The following is a 26,000-nucleotide window of genomic DNA, read 5'->3' on the forward strand; positions in this document are numbered from 1 at the left end:
GCCTTCCAGGTCCAGGTCTTCCTATGTGCACAGGCCTGACCTGGTCTGGCTGTCAATGGTGGCTGCGGCAAAAAAAGGGAATGCTGAAAAATCAGCATACTCTTGCCGTGGGTCATAAATTGTCTGGAGATGTACTGATAAGAAACCACTGTGTTTTCAACAAGGTCAAGGATCAGTATATGATATAGAAAAGAAAATCAGAGAACACTTACTGTATTTTGGTTTTCAAACAAGGATTTAGGGGCAGCTTGAGCCTTACATTTTTTCAGATATGAGGGCCAATTAAATTCATCTTCTTTATATCCTGGAGAAGCCCATGAAAGAGAATGAGAAGATCAAAGATTTTTGGAACTTGGGGCACTGTTATGTCAACCACAGTCACCTGTTAGCTTTGTAATTGATTCTGACTATCTGCCAATTCAGAATAGAATTTTCTTAAATAACCTTTGCTTTTGGAATATTATTGTCTGCCCCATGCTAATTTGGAATGCAAAAGCAGCAGTTGCTGTTATTTATCTTGAATGCATTCAAAACTGTGGAAATTAAAGTTATTATTAAAACCACATGTCTTTAAGAGGTAAAGCAATAAAATGCTTAGTATTTGAAGACAGCACATACTCATGAACCATGATGAGCTCTTATAAATACAATATATAAGTCTATGCTTTATCATCTTTTGAAGGTACACATGTAGGTTGAGTTCTTTACACCCTTAGCAGAAGAATAGTTCAACCAAAATTTGACGATGCCCAAGTTCAAGGAGGAGGGACATATACTCCAAGTTTTGTGCTATTCATATATGCACAAAGAATAGCTCTGTAGAGCTATTAAAGCAGACTGGATTAAGAAAAATGTTTCTTTTTGTGGGTTGTTATCCCTTGTTTTACTTTATATTTTTACAGTTTCTAGTGTCTACCACATAAGTTCTAGGTATCTATACAATAAAATTTTAAATGGGATAGCAAGGTTTAAGATAAAACCTACCGAACCTTTCACCATAAAAATGGCTATGTAACCTACTTATATAAAACTTGTAGGATTGTCACTCAATAAAAAATAATAGATGACGTGTATTAAATCGCCTTATTAGTATAAATCTGCAAATATTTCCATATAAATAACATAATAGTTTAGAAAAAAATCTTTATATGATGCCCACACAACTTGCAACAGACATCATTTTTTCCAGAGATTCAAAAAAGAGGCATTTTTTCCTAAGACAGCACACACCATCAGCAATTTTATATAATATATTAGAATTTAAGCCCGCTGTAAGCTGAATACAGTGGGGCTAGCGGAGTGTGCAGGATCAGCCTGGCCGCGTCCGCGACGTGGCTGTTCCCGGGGCCGGGAGAAGTCCATGGCCCACCCACCCATCCACCCGGCAGCGACCTGGGGCCTTTTCCAGGCCCCAGGAGCAGGCTCGCCACATCTGCGACGCAGCGAGGCTGTTCCCAGGGCCGAGTGAAGGCCGCCGCCCACCCACCCGCGTGTCAGCCAAGGCAACCAGCCGCGGCCTAGCTGCGGTGCTGGGGGAAGGCAAGGAAAGAGGCGGCAAAGCGGAGGATGACGTAAAGGCAAGTAGGGTCGCAGCGAGGGGCCGGGGAAAGGGACAGTCGGGGTGGGAAGGGCCAGGCCGGCAGTGGGCCGAGAGGCGGCCAGCGGCGCGAGAAGGGTTCTGGGAATCGAGGGGGGGGGTAGTTCTCGGTGGGTGCGTGTGTGTGTGCATGTTCGGTGTGTGGCAAGCAGCGTTGGCTCGGGAAAGGGTCTGGGGGTGAGAGGGGGGGTAGTTGGCGGTAGGTGGCTGCGTGTGTGTGCGTTTTTGGTGTGTGGCAAGCGGCGGCGGCACGGGAAGGGGTCTGGGGGCAAGGGGGTGTAGTTGGTGGGTGGGTGCGTGTGTGAGTTTGGTGGGTGGGGAGCAGCAGCGGTATGGAAGGATAGAGGGGGGGTTAGTTGGCTTTGGGTGGGTGCGTTAGTGGGGGGGCGGGAAAGGAACAGGGACGTCTTCGAAGACGTCGCGTCCCTGCTCCTTTCCCAACGGGGAGGAGAGTTCGCCGGGAGGACTCACCGCCTCGGAGGTCTTTTCCATCTGTGCAGTGACTCCCCTGGCGGCCGAGGCGAGGCCGGGCCAAGCAGCCAATGGGGGCCGTTTGGCTCTTGAGTGCCACTCGGAGGGGCGAATCAGGAGCCGCTTTGCGGCTCCTGATTCGCCCCTCCGGGTTTTTATCCTGGACAGGGCCCGCCCTAACTCCTCCCCAGTAGCCCTTACCGCTTTATTTTAACAGGAGCGGTTAAAGATTGCAAATAACTAACCTTCAACTTCAAAAACCTTCAAAAATTAAGTTCTCTAATTGTTAGGTGGTAACTCTTTAGATGACCAAAATATTTTAAATTGATTAACCCAGTAATAATCACTCAGTAGCTTGGGAACAACCTGTGGCTCTTTGACATGCCACCTGTGACTCTTCAAAGCACCATTCCCACCATTCCAGGAAAGCAGGCAAGCCTATTGTCTGCTGCATTTAGGGCTGGAATGTAGTTTGCACATAGAAACAACCACCATGGGAAGATAGGTAAGCTGCAAGGCTCCCTGAGGTGAAGACATCCTTATCCATTGTTGTTCCTCTATATATTTATGAAACAGCCTAGGGGGTGGAATGTGTCTGGCTGTCCAAGTTGGAATAGGGCCAATCAAGGTTCAGCCAGCTTTGCCCTGATTGGCTCTGCCCCTGCAGCTCCCACCCGCCAACCCTGAACTCTAGCATCTTTGCTCTCAGATGCCTCAGTGCCTGGAACCAGCAGCAAGTAAGGGGAGAGGGCCCTGGGCAAAGGGTCGTGGTGGAGGGCCTCCGAACGACGGCCTCTTGGCCTGCTAGGCTGGGCCTGCTGATGAAGGCCTCCCGGACTGCTGACTGCTCATTAAGGATTGCTAAGGAGCTGACTGATACTGAGCTTTGTCCCGGACCCGCTAACGAGCTGCCCAGCTCACACTTGCCCCAGTTGATTTGGCTGCGAGCTGCAGCGAAGAGCCTCTCGCCGCGTCAGGCCACCGGCCGGGGAGCCCCCGGCAGCCGCGCTGTGCGCAACTGCCGGAGGCTCCCTTGCCTAGCGCCCGCTGTATTTTGATTACAGCAGGCTTGATTACTAGTCAGTTATAATGTCTCATTATTTGCACTAGCAGCAAGGAAAATTCAAGTCAAATTTACGCCACCAGAGAGCTAGAGACCCGAATTCTTATCGTCTTTTATTATCTATGGACCACTGCATATATTGTTTTAATTGTTTTACTGATCTTTGATATTAACTGCTATGATATTGCTAACACTGTAATGGACTATGGCTGGAAACAATAAAGTCTTATACATACATATACATACCCCACTTTTCACTGCCTGAAGGAGTCGCAAAGAGGCTTACAATTGCCTTCTCTTCCTCTCCCCACAACACACACCCTGTGAGGTAGGTGAGGCTGAGAGTGATCTCACAGAAGAGCCGCTGTTCTTAACCACTACATCACCCTTAGTTAACTATGCATATGCAAAACAAAGGAAGCTGCCTAAAAATGAGTAGGTAAAGTTTTACCTTTTGGTGGATGAAGCTTATGTCCTGTTTTCTCACACCAACCAACTGGGTGAATGTCAGAAGAATCGGCATTCACCCAAAAATCATAACAATCTGAATATTCATCGAAATGAAGTCTGATTCTATAGCCACAAACCTAGAACAGTGACAGGCCAAAAGATATATTCAAGCAAAAGTGTAAGCAAAATGCTTAAAAAAAACCTATGGCCAAATGTAACCAGAAGTATTCTGGAAACAGTATACAACTCTAGTGAGTTTCAGAAACAAATGTCTTTTGAAAGACAAATGTCAAACATAATGTAACAAGAAAACAGGGTTGCTCTTAAATATCAGTGATGTACATTGAGTAGTCTTCTGTACATGCACACATGGGACCATGCTTGCACAGGCCTGCAGCAGAGATCAGCCTTTAAAAGCTCTCTAGAAGGTTTGGAGCACTCCCCCTTTCCAACATGAACTGGAGATTCCTGCCCAAACTGACGCTTGGTGGAGGTGGGGAGAGCACTCTTTTCCTCAGCCCTTTCTTCAGTGCCATAGAGAAGAATCCTGTCAGCAGAGGAAACCACAGCGGAGAAAGGAGGGAGCAATGGGTGCCTACCCAGAAGACCACTCGATGAACAACAATTACAGGTAGGTGCAACCCTGTTTCATCTTTATGGCTTCTGCATAGTCCCACATGGGAGAATAGCAAGCCCATGGGTTTAGGATCCTAAGAAAAATAATGACTAAAGAACATCTCTCCTGGAGATGACATCTATAGCATAGTATTTTATCACTGTTCATATCAAATATGAATACTTTATGAATAATTATGAGATGAAGTTGATAATTTCTTGGAGAGGACCTCCTACCCTCTTATCTTTCATTTTAAGAAGCCAGTATTGGGTTTTAATGCATTCAGTAGTACTGACCGCACCATGCAGCTCTGCAGAAATGCACTAGCAGTGACCTGGCATAGCCGCTGCCATGCGGAATTGGCCTTAGACTTCAAAAGAACCACGAGGAAAGAAATTTTACTGACAATATCTGAAGTAAGTAGTAGAAAGCTGTCTTCATGGTGGCAGACAGGACTAAGGGAAGGAGTGCTCTCTCTGCCTCCACTGTGTGCTAGTTTTGGTGGGAATGTCCAGCTTGTGTTGGAGGAGAGGGGGAACACTCCAAACCTTCTAGAGAACATTTAAAGACTGGCAGGCCTGTACAAGTGCAGACCTGTGTGGGAGAGTACAGAAACCACATAGATAATAGATAAACATAAAATCATAATTCAGTAGTTCAAGCATATCCATAAACATATGCATCATGTTTAACTAGGTTTTTATACTGTTTATAAATGGTAAATTTGTTATTCGTTTTCACAAATAATTGTTATTTTATAGTTTCCTGTTACCACTGTCAGCCCACCAATTGTTTAGTAGGCCTGTTTTCCTACTGACTGCAATTATATTTTACAAGTAATCTGTGTGGTAGTTTTCCTTCAGCACAGCTCTTTTGTATTTTTAATTCTTTTTACTCACTATGGTAACCCAGCCTTTTGGTGGGAGGGAGCTGAAAAAACATATGACAAGAAGAAATTTTTTAGCCCACCCACCCACCCACCCATCCATCCAATCCATCCATCCATCCATCCATCCATCCATCCATCCACCATCCATCCATCCATCCATCCATCCATCCATCCATCTATCCAAATTGTGTGAAGAAGTGCTAAGCCCCAGCACCCACCTGTGCTGCACAGTTCCTATACTCACCTCAACCACTGTAAGGACACAATACATTGATTGGTGCTCAGGATCCACACCTTCTAGTTTCATGCCGACTTTAAATGCATTTTTGTTATATGGAAAGGACTGGTACTGAAACATCAAGTTTTGTTATTATTTCATTTGAGTATAACTATTTTCAGTATAAGCAGTTAATACAAAAAGATGGGCAAATATTTCAAGATATTATGGATCTTCTGTTAATAAAGACTCAGCAGTTCATTAAAGCTAATCAGAGATGGTACTCAGGGAACAGTTAGTCCCTCAGTTCTTGAGAAAACCTTACCATAACCAATGTCTAAAGTTAAGTTTTTAAAAACTGTTTCTGGATAATGAAAGCAAAAAAACCCGGCTTTCTCAACCAGGGATGTTCTGCATGATTGCACCACTTCTGGGGTTTCTTGACGCCTGAAGAATGTTTCAGGGGTTTCTCAATGATAAAAAAGTTGAGAAAGACTGGCATAAAATCTCATTTTTTATAATCCATACATGTGTATTACAAATAATACAGTTCTTCTGACATGTCTTCTCAGAGCAACTACACTCAATCTTTGTTCAAGTCTATAACGAACTTATCAGTTTTCTCTCCCAATACTCCTTTCTCATGCTCCTTAATGCTCCTCTGATGTCCATGTCTGGGCAGCAAGGAAAGAAGACACCATGAGCCACAAAACTCTGTAAAATGGAAAGAGGAATGAAACTGGCTAGGTATACCAGTTTGTAACTTGTGATGGGGTCTTAATTCCTTGATCAATAGATCAATTAAAGAGCATGAGAAGCATCCTTAGCAAGAGCATTAAGGATCTGGGGGAAAGAGATGGCAATATGAGAAACCTGCATTAGAGCTAGATAATGCTTATATCATTGGACCACTTCCTGAATAACCAGGTGGGCCATAAAGCACAAAGAATAGAAATTTTCCAGGGCAGACACACTCTAAGCTAAATAAAATAAAACTGATAAAATGTGTTATGGTTACTGAAATTAGGCTAAAAGTGGAACAGCCTATCTATGTACATCCCCCCCGAGAAATCTTATAAACAAGATAATATATTATCACTAGTCCATGAAAATGAATTCTGATATCTTTTCCCTGTGCATGCTGCCACAATTGCTTTTGCTGCAGTGAAATATAACCAAAATGATAGGGAAATATTGAAAACGTTGCCTCTGCCATGAATTAACTTGAGAATTTAAAGCAATTCCCCAAATTGTGATGGAAAAACAATGGTAACAGAATTTACAGGGTGGTAGTAAGGATTAAAAATATGGTATTGGATTCCACCTAAAGAAAAGGATGATTTTCTACAGTTCCCCATCCTGCAATAGACCTCCAAGTACCCCAAGCTATTGCTGTGGGCCCCATCAATAGCTTGGGGGGGGGGGACTCATTCTGGACTGCAGCAGAAAGAGGAGCAAGGGAAGTCACAGTTCTGTGGACACAGACATTTTAGGTGAGATCCAAATCATAATATGTTTTGAAAATCCTAAATGTGCTAAATAAGCTTCAATATTACTAACTGAGACTGCTTGTAGTTGTCCATACAAGCCATATCTTCTATGGATTCCTTTCCCCTCACTCTATCATCTGCCAACTTCCACTACAGTTAACAGTCATCTCAGCATCACCACTGGCTGGCTATGGCTGACTAATGATCCACAATTAAAACTAATACTGTAATAGAAACAGAAGCATAGACCTTTCTATGTATTTTGTAATTAACAGATTTCAATTTTCACAGCTGTATAGACAATTTTTAACAACAACTGTGGGATCTGGATTAATTTAATTGTGTGTAAGATTTAAGTAGTAAGCAGTATTTTCTCTTGCTCACTGTCCTTCAGGTTCTCCACTGAACTATAAAGAAATCTGTCACATAAGAATCAATTATATTCCCAGAAGCTTAATTATACTGCATAACATTTTCCCTTACATTAGGTTGGGAAGGCAACAAAATAGATGTGTAACAGAGACAAAAATAGCTGCAAAATTATATACATAAACTACTATAAAGAAATTATACAAAATTAAGACAGAATAAACTTTTTTGCAAAATGTTCTTTATGTTCTATAGTTCCCAACATAAAAAGCACATCCCTCTGAGGCACATAGAAAATTATGCTATCCAGCTATAACTTTTATAGTGGCAGACACAAATTTCAGCTATTATGGCCACAAGTCACCAGTTGTCCAAGAAGTATTACGGTTTTGTTCTCAACTATTTCTAACAACTATTTCCAGTATTTGCTGTAAAAGTGTCACATACATGTGTGCCCATGATTCAGCCAAAACCATGAGCCAAATCTAAATGCAGATGCTGTACATACTCATGAGGAGATGAAACAGGTATCTCCTTCAAATCAGGGGATAGTTCATGTGTCTGCCTGTGGGGAACCCATGCAAGTTGCCTTTTAATACAAAACTCAAAAAAAAGTAGAGAGAACATGCAAATCACTTTCACATTGCTTATTTGCTTCCTAGAGATTAAATTAACACAAAAAGTTGCTTATGAGTTATACCGTTAGTCTACCAAGGTCACTCGTGTCACCTCTGACTAGAGGCACCTGTCAATATTTGAATGTAACATTTGAACATTTGCCCTGCAAATTTATAATAAATAATCAAGGCTATTCCAAAAAACAGTCATCTGGGACTTTTAGAAGATAGTGTACCTCTTTAAAAATCTTTGGAGGTGCAGCTATAGCCTTTTCTTCTTCCAAGTATGATGACCAACTCCATGCTTTCTTTGACATTAAAGCTGAAATTAGAAATTAATGACTTTATGTATACATAGAGGCACAGTTTGCAATGAATAACTGGCATAATCTTTTGAGGATATTTATTTAAAGTAATTTATTCAATTAAAGAGCCCTTCTAATATCTCATACACTTCTGAGATATGGCTGATTTATGTGCTCTATCTTTAAGCTAACGAGTTACATTTTGTTCAATGTTTATTAATAACTAGAAAAGACAAATGGTAATTGTGAAAGAGAAAATCCTTGCCAGTAATCAAGCAACTTAATTATCGTAATCACATCTACACTTCTTAAAAATCTCCTGCAGCATAGTATTAATGGAGCTTAAGTGTACATGAACTATTAGACAAAATACTTGGTACTTTTAGTTTCACAAAATACAGATACTGAATCACAAATGGATTAGGGGGGTTAGGATCTCATATCACAGCAACATTATCACAGCTTACATTTTTGGATGTAAGGCCAAACTGTATGTTACCTCTAAGCCAAAATACTCACTGGGGAAGCTATTTGTCCTGATGTTGGCTGTACACACTACAGTCAGTACATATGCAGCCCTACCTACACAGCTCTTTTAGCTTGGGGAAACAATGCAGGAGGGAAGGCTGAAGTTCCTCCTTTTCTCAGACCACACTCCTGAGCCAAAACAGGCCTTGGCAAGCATGGGAATGTTAATTTCCCAACCTCTCATCTTTCTGTCAAAGCTACACAGTTGGTTATGGGATATAATTATTTACCAATGCAACATCACAAATAGACTTACTTTGTTTTAAAATTGCCATCTCTCTTTTCCTTTTGCGTGTGGCTCTCTGAGATGCTCTTAATATCCTCCCTTCGGGCTTCTCATCCTAAATTGCAAAATTACACAATTACTTAATTTATCTTAGCAACAGACCAAAGGGTTAGGTTCGATAATTTGTCCATGACTTCTCACAGATATTTACTATACAGTGTTAATTAACTGATAATTAACAGTTAAATGACTAGTTAAACATAAATCAGTATTCCACAAAGATAGTATATATTTAAATTTTGATTGTTCTAGAATTATCACACCATGGAAGTTTAAAAGGCACAGATAAAAACTGACTCAATTTGAGTGACTCAAAAAGGAATAAAAATGTATAACTTTGGAATAGTTAACTTATTAGCCCATCAGATAGGCCATACTAACTATTTCATTATTTTTCTTCTCTTCTCTGTCTGGCACACATTCTCCCTTGGGAGGTGATTTGGCTTTTCTTTTTTGATTGCCCTTGGAATAGTCTTCACCATTGAGTTCTGAAACTTCTTTGTCTTCCTTCTGTTCTCTAAAATGAGAATGAAATTACAATGTCTGCATTAATTTCTTCCCTTTAGAAAAAACAAAAAAGGGGAGGGGTATTGTTGGAGAATGCATCCATTCAGGAAACAGTAATGTTACTTTTTGTTAGTTTGTGTAAGTTAGCTAGTATGCTGTGGAGTAAGAGATAGCCTGGGGGGGGGGGGAGAAACCCACAGTAGACAGTGTTTTTCCCCCAAAATGCAATTCTTCTGGAAGTCTGACAGTTGGGGTTGTCGATATGTAGAAGATGTCAGAAAATGCATTTCTTATATTTGCAATTTACCTCATGTTTTGTTAGTAAACTGTTTACAAACTTAAGTATGCTTCTAGACAAAAAAACACCACTTTACTAAATCCCAACAGGTATGACTTTGAAAATGTAAATGAGGCCCAGAATGTCTACTTGTAAAGATACAAACAAAATGGCAAGTGCCAAAAATGTTAGTATTATAGAGATACTTTACAGACTGCAAAAACTGAGCAGATTTAGCCTGTTTTAAGCCACGTGCCTTCCGGTTTGTTATTAAAAGCAATAATTTCAACTATTTAAAACATTGGGGCATTTCAAACCTTAAAGAAAGGAACAAACTTTAATACCAGCAAATACAGCTGAAATAAACTGAACCCTGATGAAACCATGAAACATGTAAAGTAATACAATAAAAATTCCAGCAAAACAAACTGCTGAAACATAACACAAATAAAAGCAAGCATGGAATCAGTATTCTGTGGTGATTAGATTAACTTCATTTATGTGTTACTGAAACAACAGAAACCTAGGTAGACTGATTTAAAACAAGATTCCCATTTTTGAAATCCATGCATTTCTTGAGCAAGCACCCATGCTGGCTTGTTGCTATAACAACAGTTAAATAGAGCATTTATACAACCCAAAAGCATGCTCCAAAACCTTTGCCTGCAAGTCATTCTCCAAGAACACATCTACTCTTCCCTCCAGATTTACTTATTATCAGGCAACATTTTCTTCATGGTTTGGGGGCCAATAAATGCCCCTTACTGTACAGCTTTAAAAAGCCCACTGGCATTCTTTGCACAAGGCTATAGAGAACTATGCTGCTGCAGCCAACCAATAACTGCTGCTGACAGTACTTAAGGTGAGCGTGTCACATCTTAAAGTCAGCTATAAGGATCAAGCATTTAGACTGATTTTATTTATTTATTTACTGTGAAATCAATGGGACATTTCCAAGAAAAGACATTTACCTGTTGTCAATGTACTTTATTTCTGGTACAAAATTAACAAAAGACTGGGAAAAGTTCATAGTTGATTTGCAGAACTTTTACTAATGTAAATAGTCATTTATAGCACCTAACGTATTTTATGTTATAAAGCCTTCAGCAGTCTCATATAGAAGGATATGTAAAGATACTGAAGCTAAAACAGGGATAACTGTACGATATAACTATCATGAAGCTTTAATGTTGGCTGACAGAGTGATATGAGAGCTTTATTTTATCATATTGGCGTGATGTTCTCTTTCAGCACAGCAATGGTTACACTAACTAAGAAATTGATCTGCATGCGGTAAGCTAACACTTACCTGTTTTTAATATGATGGCAGCATTTTTGGCTGCAAATCATCTCTCCAGCAACAAATTCCTCCATGGAACCAGAATGAGAACAATTGTCACATAAATTATTCTCATCCACTTTGGCAGTGTCTTTCAGTTTGGGTGATATTTCTGTCTTTTCTAAGAAGACTACAAAATGGAAAAAAGAGGAAACGTTCAGCTGTACGCACCATTCCAAGAGAAAACATATAGGGTATCTCTGTGAGGTGAATTAAGGTGAGACCGTTACTGCACGGGAGTTGATTTGCTGTGCTGCTGCCTGGTGTTTGTTCTGGGGCTAGTCGCCCCGATTCTTCCCAGAACTGCATGGGGATTTTTTGGCCCGCTTCCACCTGTCCACTCTGAATTTTCACTACTGCACAAGGCAGCCGATGGATAGTAAGTGGAAACTTCCCGCTGCTTGTTTCAATTATCAATCACTGTGATGTGGCAAGAACTCCCCAATCACGTTCCAGTGACATGCGAGTGCCCCCCACTGCCAAGTCCAAAATAATTTTTTTAAATTACCAGGATTGCATTCTAATGCACAACTGTCACAACACACACAAGAGGATTTTAAAAATGGGCTCTTTTATTTTGCCATTCCCGCCCCCCCCCCCCCACACAAACACAGATCCCAAGTCCCATTAAATCCAAGGAAACCAAACATGGGGGAGGATTGCTATTTCATTACTTGGGAACAGTATCCAACTTTTTTTTTTATGTTGCAAGGGTAGATGATGGAAGTGATGCTCAGAGGGGAGGGGAGGAGCAATGCTCCAACTGGGGACAGCCTGGATTTCCCACAGACACACAGCCCAGGCCCAACAAATGCCCCATTGACGCCTGGGGCAAAAAAGAGAGAGAAGGCCAAAGTCACCAACTGTAGTCTGTCAAATCCTAGTGTGCTACTCTAACCACCATATTACACTGGATAGATCTTATAGTCCATGCAAAATTATTGTAACCGGTGCAACCATACCCCTGAATTGTTACCTGTGGTACTGGACCCTGGATTGTAACCAGTGCAAACCAGCCCTTTGGACTGTATTCTATGGTGCCAGAAACCTTGGACCAGCACCTATGACAACAGACCGCATTGTGGGCTAGCACTTGTGTGCTTCTTCAATCAACTATATTTCCATTAAGACTTTGGTTTTCGGACATTTGTTTTGGCAGATGAAAAGCAAGCCAGGCCAACCTTCCAAAGAGAGTATCAGTGAAGCTTGGCGTGACTGTCTGACCTCTCATGAACTCAACATCCCTGCATCTGTGGGAAATACACACACAACAGCTACACCTTCAAAGAACAGCCTCCTTCCTGATTCCCCACCTCTACCCCACTAAACAGCAGAGCTCAGAAGTGGTTTCTTACCTCTGAAATCCCTTTCCTACCCATCCATACTACAACAGCTTGCCAAAAGCTTTATTGCTCTATGTAGTCACCTAGATCAAACCAGGTTCAAAGTTTCTCAGATCATTCTCTTTGATCACTTTTGATCCTGGACATCTTGGATCAATTAAACCTTTTGTCACCACATCAAAAGGGGGCATGTGCATTCCTTATTCAAAGCACACTTTGTGACTTTTTACCATGTATTTGGCCAGGGAGAAGAGTATAAAATATCCTTCACTGGGGTCCCCAAATTGCCTCTCTGGTACCCAGTTTCCTCTGGATAGATCCTGCCAGATGCCCAACTGAATGCGGGTCATTCCAGCTGCTCTGAATCCATCTATGCTCACCATTTCCTAGACAGGTAATCATATAATTTTCGCTGTCTACCTCCCCCCCCCCAAAAAAAAAACCTTGCCATTTCCCATCTTATTTTCCCATGCCACGTGTGCAGTGTGATTATTTAATGTCTGTCTGTGTCTTCTTTCTTAAAGCTACAAACCTTATTTTTAACAGGATTTGTTGTCTGCCTTGGATTCCTAAAGGGCTTAATTACCTTGTAAACTATGAAAAAACGGATCCTAGCTGGTTATCACCTCTCGTATAGCCAATTTCGCATTTTTTGATCAGAGCATTTTAGATGACGTTATTTTTAAATACTTATGTGACAGTTCTGGAGCAGATGCTGCTGATTTAAGAACAGAATTAAATGAAATTACAAGGTTCCAGTGGAAATTCCATTATTTTTCCAAATGGGAAGTTGTATGTAACTGGCTTCCTTTTACTAGATAAAAACTCATAAATAAAAACGCATAAATAAAATTATCTAACCTTCATGAGCAGTTGGCACCATCCATGTTGTAGTAGCTGTGGCCTTCTTAACACTTTCCATTTCCATTTCATCTGTGATCACTTCCAGTGCTCCAAATTCATTCACCCGAAACTGATTTTAAAAACAGGTAAAAATTAGAACTACTTTTTGCTCCATTTTATGAAGCTCACAAAACCATCTAGTATTTAAAACTTTAACTATACCACAATTTCAGGTCTAATTTCTTTATTCTCAGTACTTTCTTGAGTTAATGCCTGGAACAAAAGCAGCAGGCCAGCACACTATTAGCTTTTCCGTGAGCTAAGTTTTACCTTTTCCTCAGTGCTTCTATGATGCATGTACTTGCTAGCCATGATCCATAGCTTCCCCATTCTGCCGTATCCATTAATTACATGTACTTCTAACTACTAACTTCATCCTTCTCCCTTATTATTTCACTGGGATTTTTTGTTAAAATTTTATTTATTTAGAAAAATAATACAGAATATAGAAAAGAGCACTATATATTTCATTTATAGAACTATGAATATTAAGCTGATATCACAATATATTATAGATTTTTCTATTTTACCCATCCCCCCTCGAGTTTGTATTTCCTGCATTAACATAAACATCATATAAATAAATTATTTATTTTCATTGCATTATATCAGTCAATATAGTCTAATATGAGCCTCTTGTGGCGCAGAGTGGTAAGGCAGCAAAAATGTTGTCTGGAAGCTTTGCCCATGAGGCTGGGAGTTCAATCCCAGCAGCCGGCTCAAGGTTGACTCAGCCTTGCATCCTTCCGAGGTCAGTAAAATGAGTACCCAGCTTGCTGGGGGATAAAACGGTAATGACTGGGGAAGGGAATGGCAAACCACCCCGTATTGAGTCTGCCATGAAAACGCTCGAGGGCATCACCCCAACGGTCAGACATGACCCGGTGCTTGCACAGGGGATACCTTTACCTTTATAGTCTAATATTGGACTCTACTTTCTATTAAAATCTGATATTAATTTGTTTTTGATCAAATATTTAAGTTTTGCTATTGAACGATATTCCATCAATTTATGTAACCGTTCTGCAGAATCAAGTAACTGCTCTTTTTCCATTTTGATGCATATAAGATCCTGGCAGCTGTCACCATATATTTAACAAGTTCACTATACATTTTGATATTGTCTGGTACTTTCTTTAGTAACATACATTTTGGATCAATTGAAAATCTGATTTTCAATCTGATTTTCAATATCTTATGCATTTAATCATGAAACGTAATCCAATATTTACTTGCTATCTTACAAGTCCACTACATATGACAAAATGATGCATTTATTTCAAAACATTTCCAACATTTCCTTGTATAACTTATTGACCTTTACTATATCTTTTGGGGCAATATATTATCTATAAAACATTTTATAGCAATTTTCTTTTAACATTTGACATTAAGTAAACTTCACTTTAATAATAATATAATAATATAATAATAATTTGTTATACTCCGCCCTTCCCAGTTGACTCAGGGCAGGTAACAACAGGCATGTAATAAGGTTATGCTGATAACAATTAAACTTTTCAAATTAAATTATTAATTAAATTATATTCATTTATATTCTTAACTTTTTAAATCAGCTTTATTAGGATAAAGGAACTTCATTTCTGCTGGGCAGTTGGTTTGAGGATGGTCCATTATTGATTTTGTAAGGAGGGAGGCCAGCATTGTTTAGGTGTTATTTTCCTGGCCTCAACCATAGGCCCGGCAGGTCTGTCTTACCAGCCCTCTGGAACTGTTGATCTCATTTGGGGGAAAGTTCCCCAAGGTTGGGGCCAGGACAGAAAAAGTCTTGGCTGTGGCTGAGGCCAGTTTTATTTCTTTTGGGCCAGAGCACTGGTGTGATATTAGATTTCCATTGAGTCCCAATAAAGTCTCATGCCACTGCGTTCTGGACCAGCTGGAGCTCCCAGTTCAGCTTCAAGGGCATCCTTGTGTAGAGTTACAGAAGTCTAGTCTGGAGTTGACCATTGTGTAGATCATAGTGGCTAGGTGCCGATAGGTATCTTTATAAAATACCTTCCTGAACACTTCCTTCACATAGTTAGCAGAAAGCCAAAATTGTGGAAGCTTTTCAAATAGTCTTAGACATGTAATTCCATAGGATGGGGTATTCTACAGAGAATGCCTCTTGATCAAGTCAGCAATTGTCAGCTGGACCCCATCAAAAGTGAGATGCATTATGGTCTTCAAAACCTTAGTCTTCCCAACCAGCAGTCTCTTCATCTTGTCAAGGTTCAGTTTCAGTTTGTTCACCCTCAGCCATTTGACAGTCAATTTGCTGACTCTCAGCAGTCATGCACTGGCTCAAAACCTCTGTCTCATCCCCAGAACATTAGAACAGAGAAATATAGAGGAGATGTCACCAGCATACTGATGTCTTCCAATACCAAGACAACAAAGGCTTTATGCAGAATATGAATAGCATGAAGTATAAGACTGCACTGCATTGAAGCTCATAGGGCACATTTCATACTGATGATAACTGATGGTTGCCAGTGGCAACCCTATAAATCCAATCTGTAAGGAATTATTTAAGTCAATTCAAAGCACATCCCCACTTCTACTTCTAAATGTTTTGTTAAGTTAGTATGGTCTACTGTATCAAAGACAGCAGACAGGAGAAACAAAGAGCTATGGCCTTTGTCTACATTCAGATGAAGATAATCAACTAAAGCCCCCAGTGCTTTCTCTGACCCACAGTCTGAACTGACACCAGACTGGAAAAGGTGTAGATCACATAAATTATTTGAAAAGGCCTGGAGTTCATTTGCCACTGCTTTCTCAACCAACTTGCCCAGAAAAGGCAAATTAGAGACAAGGTGATTAGCTACATCACTTTTCTCTAGGAATCGTTTCTTAGACAAGAGACAGATGACCACCTCTTTGAGTGCTGATGGAAGGTGTCCTGAGTCAGTTATTGATTTAGGATAGATACCAATAATTCATTCATGCAATCTGGATGGACAAGGATTCGGAGCACAAGTAGTAGCCTTCACAAATCCCATGATCCTATCCAGGTCCATCATGGTAAATGGGTCAAAATGATCTACAAACTGACCAGACATCATGTTAGATATTTCTTCAGTATGATCTATGTTACAAACAGAATCCAGTTAAAAGTGTATTCAAGAGGTTCTGTCAGCAAAAACTTTGCAGAGGTATCACAAACAATTTCCTTTTCCTGAGATAATAAAGATGCAGATACCTAAAGCAATTAAAAAGGCCAAGAACTGGCTGATGCAATAATAGCAAACAAGAAATATCACTGCTGCTTCATTGGTCTTCCAGTGAGCTCTATAATATGCTTCTGCAGGTCCAGTCCACGTTTTCTACAACATAATTCTACACTTCTTCCAGACCTCTTTAAACCATGGGGTTGCCAGGTGGCCCTTGTAGAAGAACATGGGTGATTGACAAGGAGCAACCTTGTTAATAGTTTCTGGGAGCTTCAAGTTACAAGCTCCTCACACAGCCTCAGAGAATATGTGTTTGGAATTCTAGATCCCTCCCCCACCAGAGCATTCTAGAATGCAGTAGGACCTATAAGTCTCTGCAGGCAGACCATCTTAACTGGGCTTCCTGTAGGGTGTCAGAGCCATATTCACCCAGGCTCTGAATAGGTAGCAGTCACCCCTGCCTAGGAACAGGCAGAGGTAAAGACACATCTAAAGAATACTACAGTGTACCCAGAGGACTTCAACAATTATCATCCAGTCTCAAATGGACTACTATTGAGCAAGGTTATTGAACAAGTAGAGGTTTGATAACTCCAAGGATTCCTGTCTAGCTTCAGACGTAGCAATAGGACTGAAACAGCCATGGTTGTCCAGATGGATGACCTTCACTGGGAAATGGATGGGAGGAGTACAAACATGTTAATTCTACAGAAACTCTTGTAGACTTTCAGTCTCATTGATCATAGTATCTTCCTGAACCACCTTTCAGGGTTATGACTGAGAGGCACCATTATGTGGTTTTTTATTTATTTATTTTATTTATTTATTTAGATTTATATACCGCCCTCCCCGAAGGCTCAGGGCGGTTTACATTAAAACTAGTCAACGATACATGAAACAGTCTTCGTTAAAACATACAGTAATTAATAACAGTGGTTGTAACCATATAACAGAATAATGTAACAGTATAACAATATAATAAAATAATATAACGATGGAACGGTGCAATACAACAACAGGTCCAGAGCGCTCTGGTGGAGTTCTGGGAGGAAGGGGGGGAGAGGGGAGGAGGGGGAGGAGCGGGGGGGAGCGGGGAGCGGGGGCCCTTCATTCGCTGTTGGTTGTGCCTGGTCTCAACCAAATGCCTGGCGGAGGAGCTCCTTTTTGCAGGCCCTGCGGAACTGTTTAAGCTCCGTCAGGGCCCGTTTAGTCCTGGAAGGCAGGTTTCAGAGACTGGTGATAGGAAACTGCTGCTCAGCCCCTTGACTCCTGGATTTCAGGGTCCCATACAATTCTGTCTTCTGTCTGATGATTCCTCACTTATTCTCATTGATCCTTACTCTCATTCATGTGTTTTATGTGTTTTGTTTTTAATTTTTGTATATGCTTGAATGTTTTTAATCTTCAGTGTTCTCAATTTTGTTTCAGTGTTTAATTGTTTACCTTTTTGGGCACCATAAGCTAGGTAGAAAGATGTTTTAGAAATGTTATAAATAAATATATTTCCAGTTTACGTAAGATTTCCAATATGGTTCTTTTCTGGCAATTGTACTTTGTCACACGAGATCAAATGCATCGCTATTTAGTAACCTGATGGACAGCCAAACAAATGTCCCCTCTTCGGCCATATTTTGAATTATGCAGTAGATGATGGACTAACACAGTGGTGGCAAACCTATCACGCATGCCAGAAGCAGCATTCGGAGCCCTCTCTGTGGGCATGTGCTCCATCGCCCTAGCACAGAGTTCGCTGAGTCAGCCTGCACGAGGTCGGCTTCCCGCTGCCCAGAGTATAAGGAGGACTCTTCCCACGTGTTCCCTGGCCCGAGAAGTGACTGGCTGACTCAGGTCACTCAGCAGGGCTGGCATCTGCAAGTGTCAGCGGGAGTGGAAAGGCTACACCAAACTGAGCCTGGGTCAGGCCAGACGCCACATACCACTGCCTGCACACACAGACACCCAGCCTCACAGCCTCCCCTCAACAGAGTGAAAGTGAGGAAGGAAGGGAGGGAAGGGAAAGGTGTGTGGGGGAAAGGAAGGGGAACAAAACCTAAAAATAAATGGCCCAACAACAAAGGGGCAAAATAAGGAGAAAGAGAGGGGGAAAGCATCACAGAAGAAGAAGGGGCAGGAAACAAAAGGGCAGTATTTAGTTTAAATTGCTGTGTTGGCACTTTGTGATAAATAAGTGGGTTTTGGGTTGCAGTTTGGGCACCCAGTCTCTAAAAGGTTCGTCATCACTGGACTAACATATTGGCTTTGTCCACCAAGTCCATGAGTTGAAATCAGACAAAGGTTCTTTAACTTCCTGTCCTACTCAGTTGCTCACCACTGTCTGATTATGGATTAGCTAACAACTGGACTAAGTGCCTGGGACCTATCTTAGGGACAGCTAATAGGGGCCATGTAAAACACACGCTCGACGTGTGAAATAAATGTTAGTTTCCATTCTTTACTTTTTTCAGATATGTTGATGGGAACTGTTAGATTAGAACAGAAAAGAAAAAAATAGGTGTCTATAATTAAATGGTATTAAAAGAACAATGATAGCACACTACTACCATCTAGTGGTCATTATAAAATATGTAATTCAATTCTAATGAAAATGCAACCAAACATATAACATGTAAACATTATTGTGCTATGTAATTCTGGAGGATCCCCAGATCCCACCTGGAGGCTGTCATCCTTATCTTCACTTCTCAAAATGATATTTCAACATGTAGTCAAAGTCAGATCACTTCTTCAAAAAGAAATATTTAGTTTAGATGAGATTAAAACAGAAGAAAGGCATATGAAGAGATATCACTCCCTGCTTAATAGATCATTAGTATAGAGGGATACAAAACAAATAACTAGAACAAAACCCAAGCTCCATTCCCAGTTCTCACAACCATCTCCCAACTGTTCCTATCGTAGCCTCCCCTTTTGCTTAAAAAGACAAAGATTTTATGGAGGAGTGCCTTGCAAAGTTTCTTCCTACTTCCTTGATAGTTTCAGGATTCTTTACTGAGAAAATATCTATTTTACCCCCAAAGTCACCCAAACAAACAAAAAACTTATAAGCTTTATTCTGTACTTCATGCTTTAATACTATTCCTAAATATTATCAATGGGCTTGTATCGTGAAACCAGCCCAAAGAAGCTGTTATTAGACAGTGGTTGTCGTTTGCAAATAAACAGGTGCTAGCGGCACCTTTCATGGAAAGAGGCTGGATAACAAAACAGGTTTGATGGTAGATGCATCTCTAGCTATCCTTAACAAGCTTTTAACTTTCACCATGTTTTTTTCCTGAAAGTTCCCTGCTCCTATCTATTCCGAGGATGGCTTTTTAACTCATACACTTACTTGTTTAAATGCAGTGACAATACATTAGGCACACTTTGTCATTCCTCTTGGGAAGCATGGCACTTGTGAAAAAGCATGGAAGCCTAAATACCCTATATACCACCATTTTACAAGGGAGCAATTTTAAATTGCAGACTGTCCAGTTTGATGAAAACACTTGAATGCAGAGGTGATGGCGATTGTGTGCACTTATCAGAGCGATTCAAAAAAGCAGGGCACTTCACATTTATACAACCTCTTCAGTTTTGAAGATATCACTTCCTTTGGCCCTCTCTACATAGTACACAGAAATTGTGAAGCACTGAAGTGTTTATGATTTGAAAAAGCTGCTTAGCCTGCCAAATGGAAAAAAGTTCCAAACCTTGTCACCTATACTTTACTAGTTGTCTACAACAGCAGGATCCAATCCTGCTTTAGCCTATTCTGTAAACTCATCTGTTTTAGTAATTTGGACACTGAAACAAATTGCAGTGTAGGACAATGAAACCTATCTGGATAAATGAACAAAACTTAAGAACTTCCACTCTGATGGGTAGGGGCCTGAGTTGAGGATTGGGTCTCAACTTCCAGCTTCTCCTTATCCAGGAGGAATGGGATAGTCCATCACCCTTGTTCCATCTCTCCCTGGCTTCTGCCTGCCTCTGACTTTGAGAACAAGACATTGCCTTCTTCCTCCTCTGATGTTTTCAGGCAGATCTTATAAAAGATTACCTGGGGTGGGGCTTCTCCAGGCTCCCACCAATCTCAAGCATTGGGTGACTGGCCACTTGGCCAGTGAAGTCCCTCCACCCCCAACATTTTTAAAAGCTTCTCCTAGTCCACCTTCCTCACAGCTTATTTATTTAGATTTTTATACCGCCCTTCCATACAGCTCTGGGAGGTTTACATAAAACATCATAGGGTAATTAATAGAACATTATAACAAATATAACAATCATAATATATCAACTAGAACAATATTCTAACAAGAGCAGCAACTTTGACAAAACCCTTAGGTATTTCAGTCATGGAAGGGGGGACCAGTGGATGTTCTTGGTCAGTCAGCCTCAAGCAAATGCATGGTGGAGCAGCTTCCTTTTGCAGGCTCTGTGAAATTGTGGGACACTTGAATGCAGAGGTGCATTCAATTGTGGGAGTTCATTCCTGAGAATGCAAAGATGCAAGTAGTCATGAGGCTTTTGTTGAAGCAGTTATCAGACTGATATTCCACTGGAGAATTGGCAGGCTGGCATTCCATTTCCTTGTAGACTGGCATGGTGTTTATTATGAACACAGCAATTATCATATTCATGAACTGAATTACTTTGATTTTTACATTTTTAGTAAGTCAAGAACACATACATTCACATTTCCATTTGCCTCTGCAAAAGACTGCCATAGACTGCCCCTGCTTTCAACATTCCACTGCACTAAGACACAGCCTTTATATAGTGTTACTGCATTAACCTGCGGTATCAGCATCTGTGGTTATGCTACTTGTTCAAAAGCATATTGAGAATTATAAAATATTACCTTTAGATCACTTCCAGGCAAGGTACCAATCCCATCCTTCCAGTCCATTACACTAAATACATCAAAATCTTGCCCACTTCCACTAGAAGCTGGTTCATTCATGGTGTGTATCCTGTAAAATAAGCGAGGACAGCATGAAAATGTTGTCTGGAACCCATTGTCACATTTGACACTTCTTCATGCACACCGCACATCACATTATTTTTGCAAATGATTTTGTCCACACCAAAATACTGATAACAACCTGCTGTAAATAAAAATTACTGGGTAAGATTCAAACCTATTTATCCAACTAAAGCACTTCTGAGCATGTGACTCTGACAACTTCTTCTTCTTGGTTAAGTCTTCTGCCTGCTCCATTCTGCTGATATGAAATGGCCCTAGAAGACACTGTTTGTCCCACTGTTAATTTTAACACATATGCTAATGACAATTAATAAAGCACCTAGAACTGCTATTCACCCCATAAAAATTAACAATTAAAAGGGAATATTATTGAGAGGCCTAGACATTGATTTACTTTACTTTAAACAACAAAGCATCTGTCAATCCACTGGCCCTGATCCACCTAAAGCTAATCATGATTAAGTTCTACTGGGGCAAATGGAATATGATAGATATAGCTAATTTAAAGTTCTATAGCTTTCTACAGGGCAGGCCCATCTAACTTTCAGGAACCATTGTTGTTAAATGCTCTTGCCTTCTATACCAGTCTCTCATGTTATTAGCTCTGGCTATTTTTGATCGTTTATTGTCTTATGTACTTGTTTTTTAAATATTTGTTTTTGTTTTTAGATACCACCTTCAGCTCTGGGCGAGAAACAGAAGCTTTTGAAAATGAATAATCTATTTAAAAGAAACACACACAGGTGTAACTATTTTTTAATATTTATTCAATGTAACAGAAATTATTCTACCCTTGGGACATTTCCAGACTAACATTTTATAGGACAATAAATATACAGCTCTTTCTCATCTCAAATATCTTCTCAAGAAAGCATTCAAGAATTTTTCTAGCCAAACAGATGTAATATTGATGGGGAAATTCTACAGATTCTGTTACAATACGAAGTGTATCTTGAATAAGGCTACATGAGTCACACAGAGAAAAACAGAACTGTACCTGTAACATCACAGATTACAGCAAAACAACTGCTCCTTTGGGTGTAGTACTGAGAAAATTCAATGCAAAATATGGAGAAGTTCCTAGTCAGATTATTATTCTTCCCTCCTTCCATTATGCACAGAGCAGAGCTAATCTTTTTGCCTTTCTAAGATAAACTGGCAAGTCAAAAGTAGAGGTCTGCACTCAACATAAAGGTAAAGGTAAAGGTATCCCCTGTGCAAGCACCAAGTCATGTCCGACCCTTGGGGTGACGCCCTCCAGCGTTTTCATGGCAGACTCAATACGGGGTGGTTTGCCAGTGCCTTCCCCAGTCATTACCGTTTACCCCCCAGCAAGCTCATTTTACCCACCTCGGAAGGATGGGTCAACCTTGAGCCGGCTGCTGGGATTGAACTCCCAGCCTCATGGGCAGAGCTTTCAGACGGCTGCCTTACCACTCTGCGCCACAAGAGGCTCTTTTACATTCCAGCCATTCTTGCCATTCCAGCAGCACTCAACATAAACCAAGCCAAAAAAGTACTATTTCAGCTGACTACAGGTCAAAGAATCTGTTCTGAGCCCAAATGAACAGACATTTTTTTTTCAGCTTTCACTCAGGTATATTCAACAATACTGCAAAAGGAGCATCCCTTGCCGAGAGGGCACAGAGCTCTCAGCTCCCCAGCTGATCCTTAGGTCTCCATGCGAGAGACCTTTTTGCCACAAAGAGATGCTGGCGACAGTTTCTCCTGCAGCATGGGGTTGTTGTTGTTGTTTTATTGTCAGTTTTCTTCTCATGTCTCTTGGGCCTGATAAAATTCAGAATTTTTTTGGAAATGCCAATTTGTTTTTCCATGTCCAATAGACCTGAACCATAAAATGCCAATTCTTTTGCACATCCCTAGTCAAGAGTCAAGTGCCATTTCATGCAAAGCACCTCTCCCTACAGTGCTTGCCATCTTGTGTGCTAGAGTGTTGTTATCCAACTTCTAAAACTGAGGGAAGGCTGAACAAACCTTGGGCCTGACAATGTGTTTTAGTTTAGTTTTCAGATTTGTAAAACAAGTACAATTACTTCTTTCTCAGCAATGTTCTAAGCTACATCCTTGGAAAGGAGATACCTTTGAATAGCTGAATTGATGCCCAGAAAAATCTCTGAACAAGATGATCTAATAGTTGACTGTTTTGATACATGTATTTCTACAGGAAATTTCTTCAAGGCTCAGAGACATGCTCATCTCATGCCATCTGAAATGACAAATTAGATGGTTTTGGTATGGTCATTTGAATTTCATGTCATTGAGCCTATATAACATAGGCACACCCAAAATATCCCTTAATCTCTCAGATGTGGATTGCATGTTACTAAAATCCAGAAAATACTTTGGTGAGAGTCTCAAAAACTGTATTTTATCTTGTAATCTTTACATAGGATAAAGGATAAAAGTCCACATTTCTGATTCCGATGTCATTTACTTATATTTAACATAATGTTGATTCTTTCATATTTTCTCATTTTAGGAATAATAAATAGCAATCTGAGTATAGTCCTATGATTTAGTGGTTAACACATTGCTTTGGAACAAGCAAAGAGAGACACTGTTTCATAGAATAGAACCATAGAATAATAGAGTTGGAAGGGACCTCATGGGTCATCTAGTCCAACCCCCTGCACTACGCAGGACACTCACATCCCTATCGCTCACCTACTGTAACCTGCCACCCCTTTGCCTTCACAGAATCAGGCTCTCCGTCAGATGGCTATCTAGCCTCTGTTTAAAAATTTCCAAAGATGGAGAACCCACCACCTCCCGAGGAAGCCTGTTCCACTGAGAAACCGCTCTAACTGTCAGGAACTTCTTCTGGATGTGTCTAATTTAAACTGAATACTTTCTATGTGTCTAATTTCTATGTGTCTAATTTAAACAGAATACTTCCCTTACCAGGCAGGTGTAATTGACTACCTTACAAGGCAATTCCCCATCAACCTCCTTTGCCTGGGGTATATTTTCGAGATGGGGTATATTTTTGAGATATCAGGGGTATCTTTTGAGGTAGGGTTGCAAGGTCCCCACAGGTGCAAGGGATTCCCCATTCTCCCAGTGCCAATCAGCTGGCTGGTGGAGGAGTAGCTGGAGGCAAAAGGCCTAGGCCTGCATCGCCAGCCACACAGGCCTAAGCCTGTCTTCATTCCTAGTAAGTCCCCTCCATCCCTCCTACCAGGAGATACCTGGCAATTGTATTTTGGGATGATCCTGAGGGTAAGCCCTTCAGTCATGAAAGTAACAAAGAGTCCTGTGACACCCTGAAGAGCAGCAAATGTATTATGACATATGCTTTCATCATACAATACATCAAGCGTTGCAGAAAGTGCAATATTTATAACCAAAGTTACAAGCAGCAGAAGGAAGGGATTATTACAAAGGTCATAGGATAATGTGTAACACTGTGTTATAAAGCAGATTAAAACAAGATCCAGTCAGAAGACTAAGCAGCCCAATCAGGGTCATGTGGACCAGCACTCCCTACTTAAACGGAACTCTTCCCCCAGGTTTACAGTTGAGGCCAGGGTGGTGAGGAAGATCTGATTGGGACTCTCCCGGTGCTAGGCAATGTTAAGACCATCTGTTATCTACTTCCCACTCCCTTTATTAGATGTTTTACTGGGGGGGGTGGGAGATTGAATACTACTGCCATGTTCTACTTTTGTTTGTGATATGATTTTCTGTGTCCTTGGATTGTTTTAATGTGTTTTATTGGGGTTTTAGCATGGACAACTTGTAACCTGTCACAAGCCGGTCTCAGGAGTGGTGGGAAATAAATTTAAATTTAACAACAACAACAACAACAGCAACAACATTATATAATCAGTTGCCAACCACCAGTAGAAAACAAACAAGAGAGGCAGTAGCTGCAACAGCAACTGAAGACAATGCATACAAGGGGGGGGGGGGCGGAAACAGGCAAATAAATTCACTTCTGGTACCAGAAAGATATCAGACAAAGAGGTCAGCATAGGATTGTGGGAAGGGAATTCCACAAGCAAGAGGCAACAACAGAAAAGGCTCTGTCTTAAGAGCCAACCATTTCATCTCTGAACATGGGGGCACATGAAGCAGGGGTTCTGATGCAGATTGTAAGGAAGGCAGTATAACATCCCTGGGCGATTCATGAGAAGGATATTAACTAAAAACCTGCTGCTGATATATACATTTGGGTATTCCTGTTGCCATCACATCAAGCAATACCTATCAACAATAGCAGCTTACATGTCAGAATTTAAAAATGCCAAGGAGCCATTCTAGTCACATGACTTAAAATCATAACAGTGTCTGTACAGCCAAAATATATAATATTTTTGTATTTACAAATACCTTGGAAGCTAAGAACATTATAATGTGGCCTATGTGAGCACTTCAGTGAAGCAAACTGCCAGCCACATACCAAAAGCAGCTTTCAAGTAATCACAAAATGTCCCTGTATAGAACACATTGCATTAATCAGCATGTAAGCTTACCTCTTCAGTGTGAGTGTTTTAATGGCTTCTGCTGAAAGGATGATAAAATGTGAAGAGGCTTAAAAATGATGCAA

General features: G+C 40.7%; 1 protein-coding gene across 13 annotated transcripts in view; it reads right to left on the reverse strand.

The window, feature by feature from the left end:
- L3MBTL3 (L3MBTL histone methyl-lysine binding protein 3) overlaps positions 1 to 26,000 on the reverse strand; it is an 85,760-nt gene that overhangs the window by 41,662 nt on the left and 18,098 nt on the right. For 7 of the 13 annotated variants that reach the window (XM_077353125.1, XM_077353136.1, XM_077353215.1 and 4 more), the window contains 9 exons: positions 21,305 to 21,416; positions 13,226 to 13,337; positions 10,992 to 11,151; positions 9,280 to 9,415; positions 8,869 to 8,953; positions 8,016 to 8,101; positions 5,331 to 5,435; positions 3,583 to 3,718; positions 213 to 304 (listed from right to left, as the gene is read on the reverse strand). In XM_077353125.1, coding sequence (XP_077209240.1) covers positions 213 to 304; positions 3,583 to 3,718; positions 5,331 to 5,435; positions 8,016 to 8,101; positions 8,869 to 8,953; positions 9,280 to 9,415; positions 10,992 to 11,151; positions 13,226 to 13,337; positions 21,305 to 21,406 — 1,014 coding nt within the window. In that variant the 5' untranslated portion in view covers positions 21,407 to 21,416. The other 6 variants (XM_077353190.1, XM_077353199.1, XM_077353180.1 and 3 more) reach the window with 6 other exon arrangements.

This window comes from Paroedura picta, chromosome 1 (genome assembly GCF_049243985.1).
Source record: "Paroedura picta isolate Pp20150507F chromosome 1, Ppicta_v3.0, whole genome shotgun sequence".
Lineage (NCBI taxonomy): Eukaryota > Metazoa > Chordata > Lepidosauria > Squamata > Gekkonidae > Paroedura > Paroedura picta.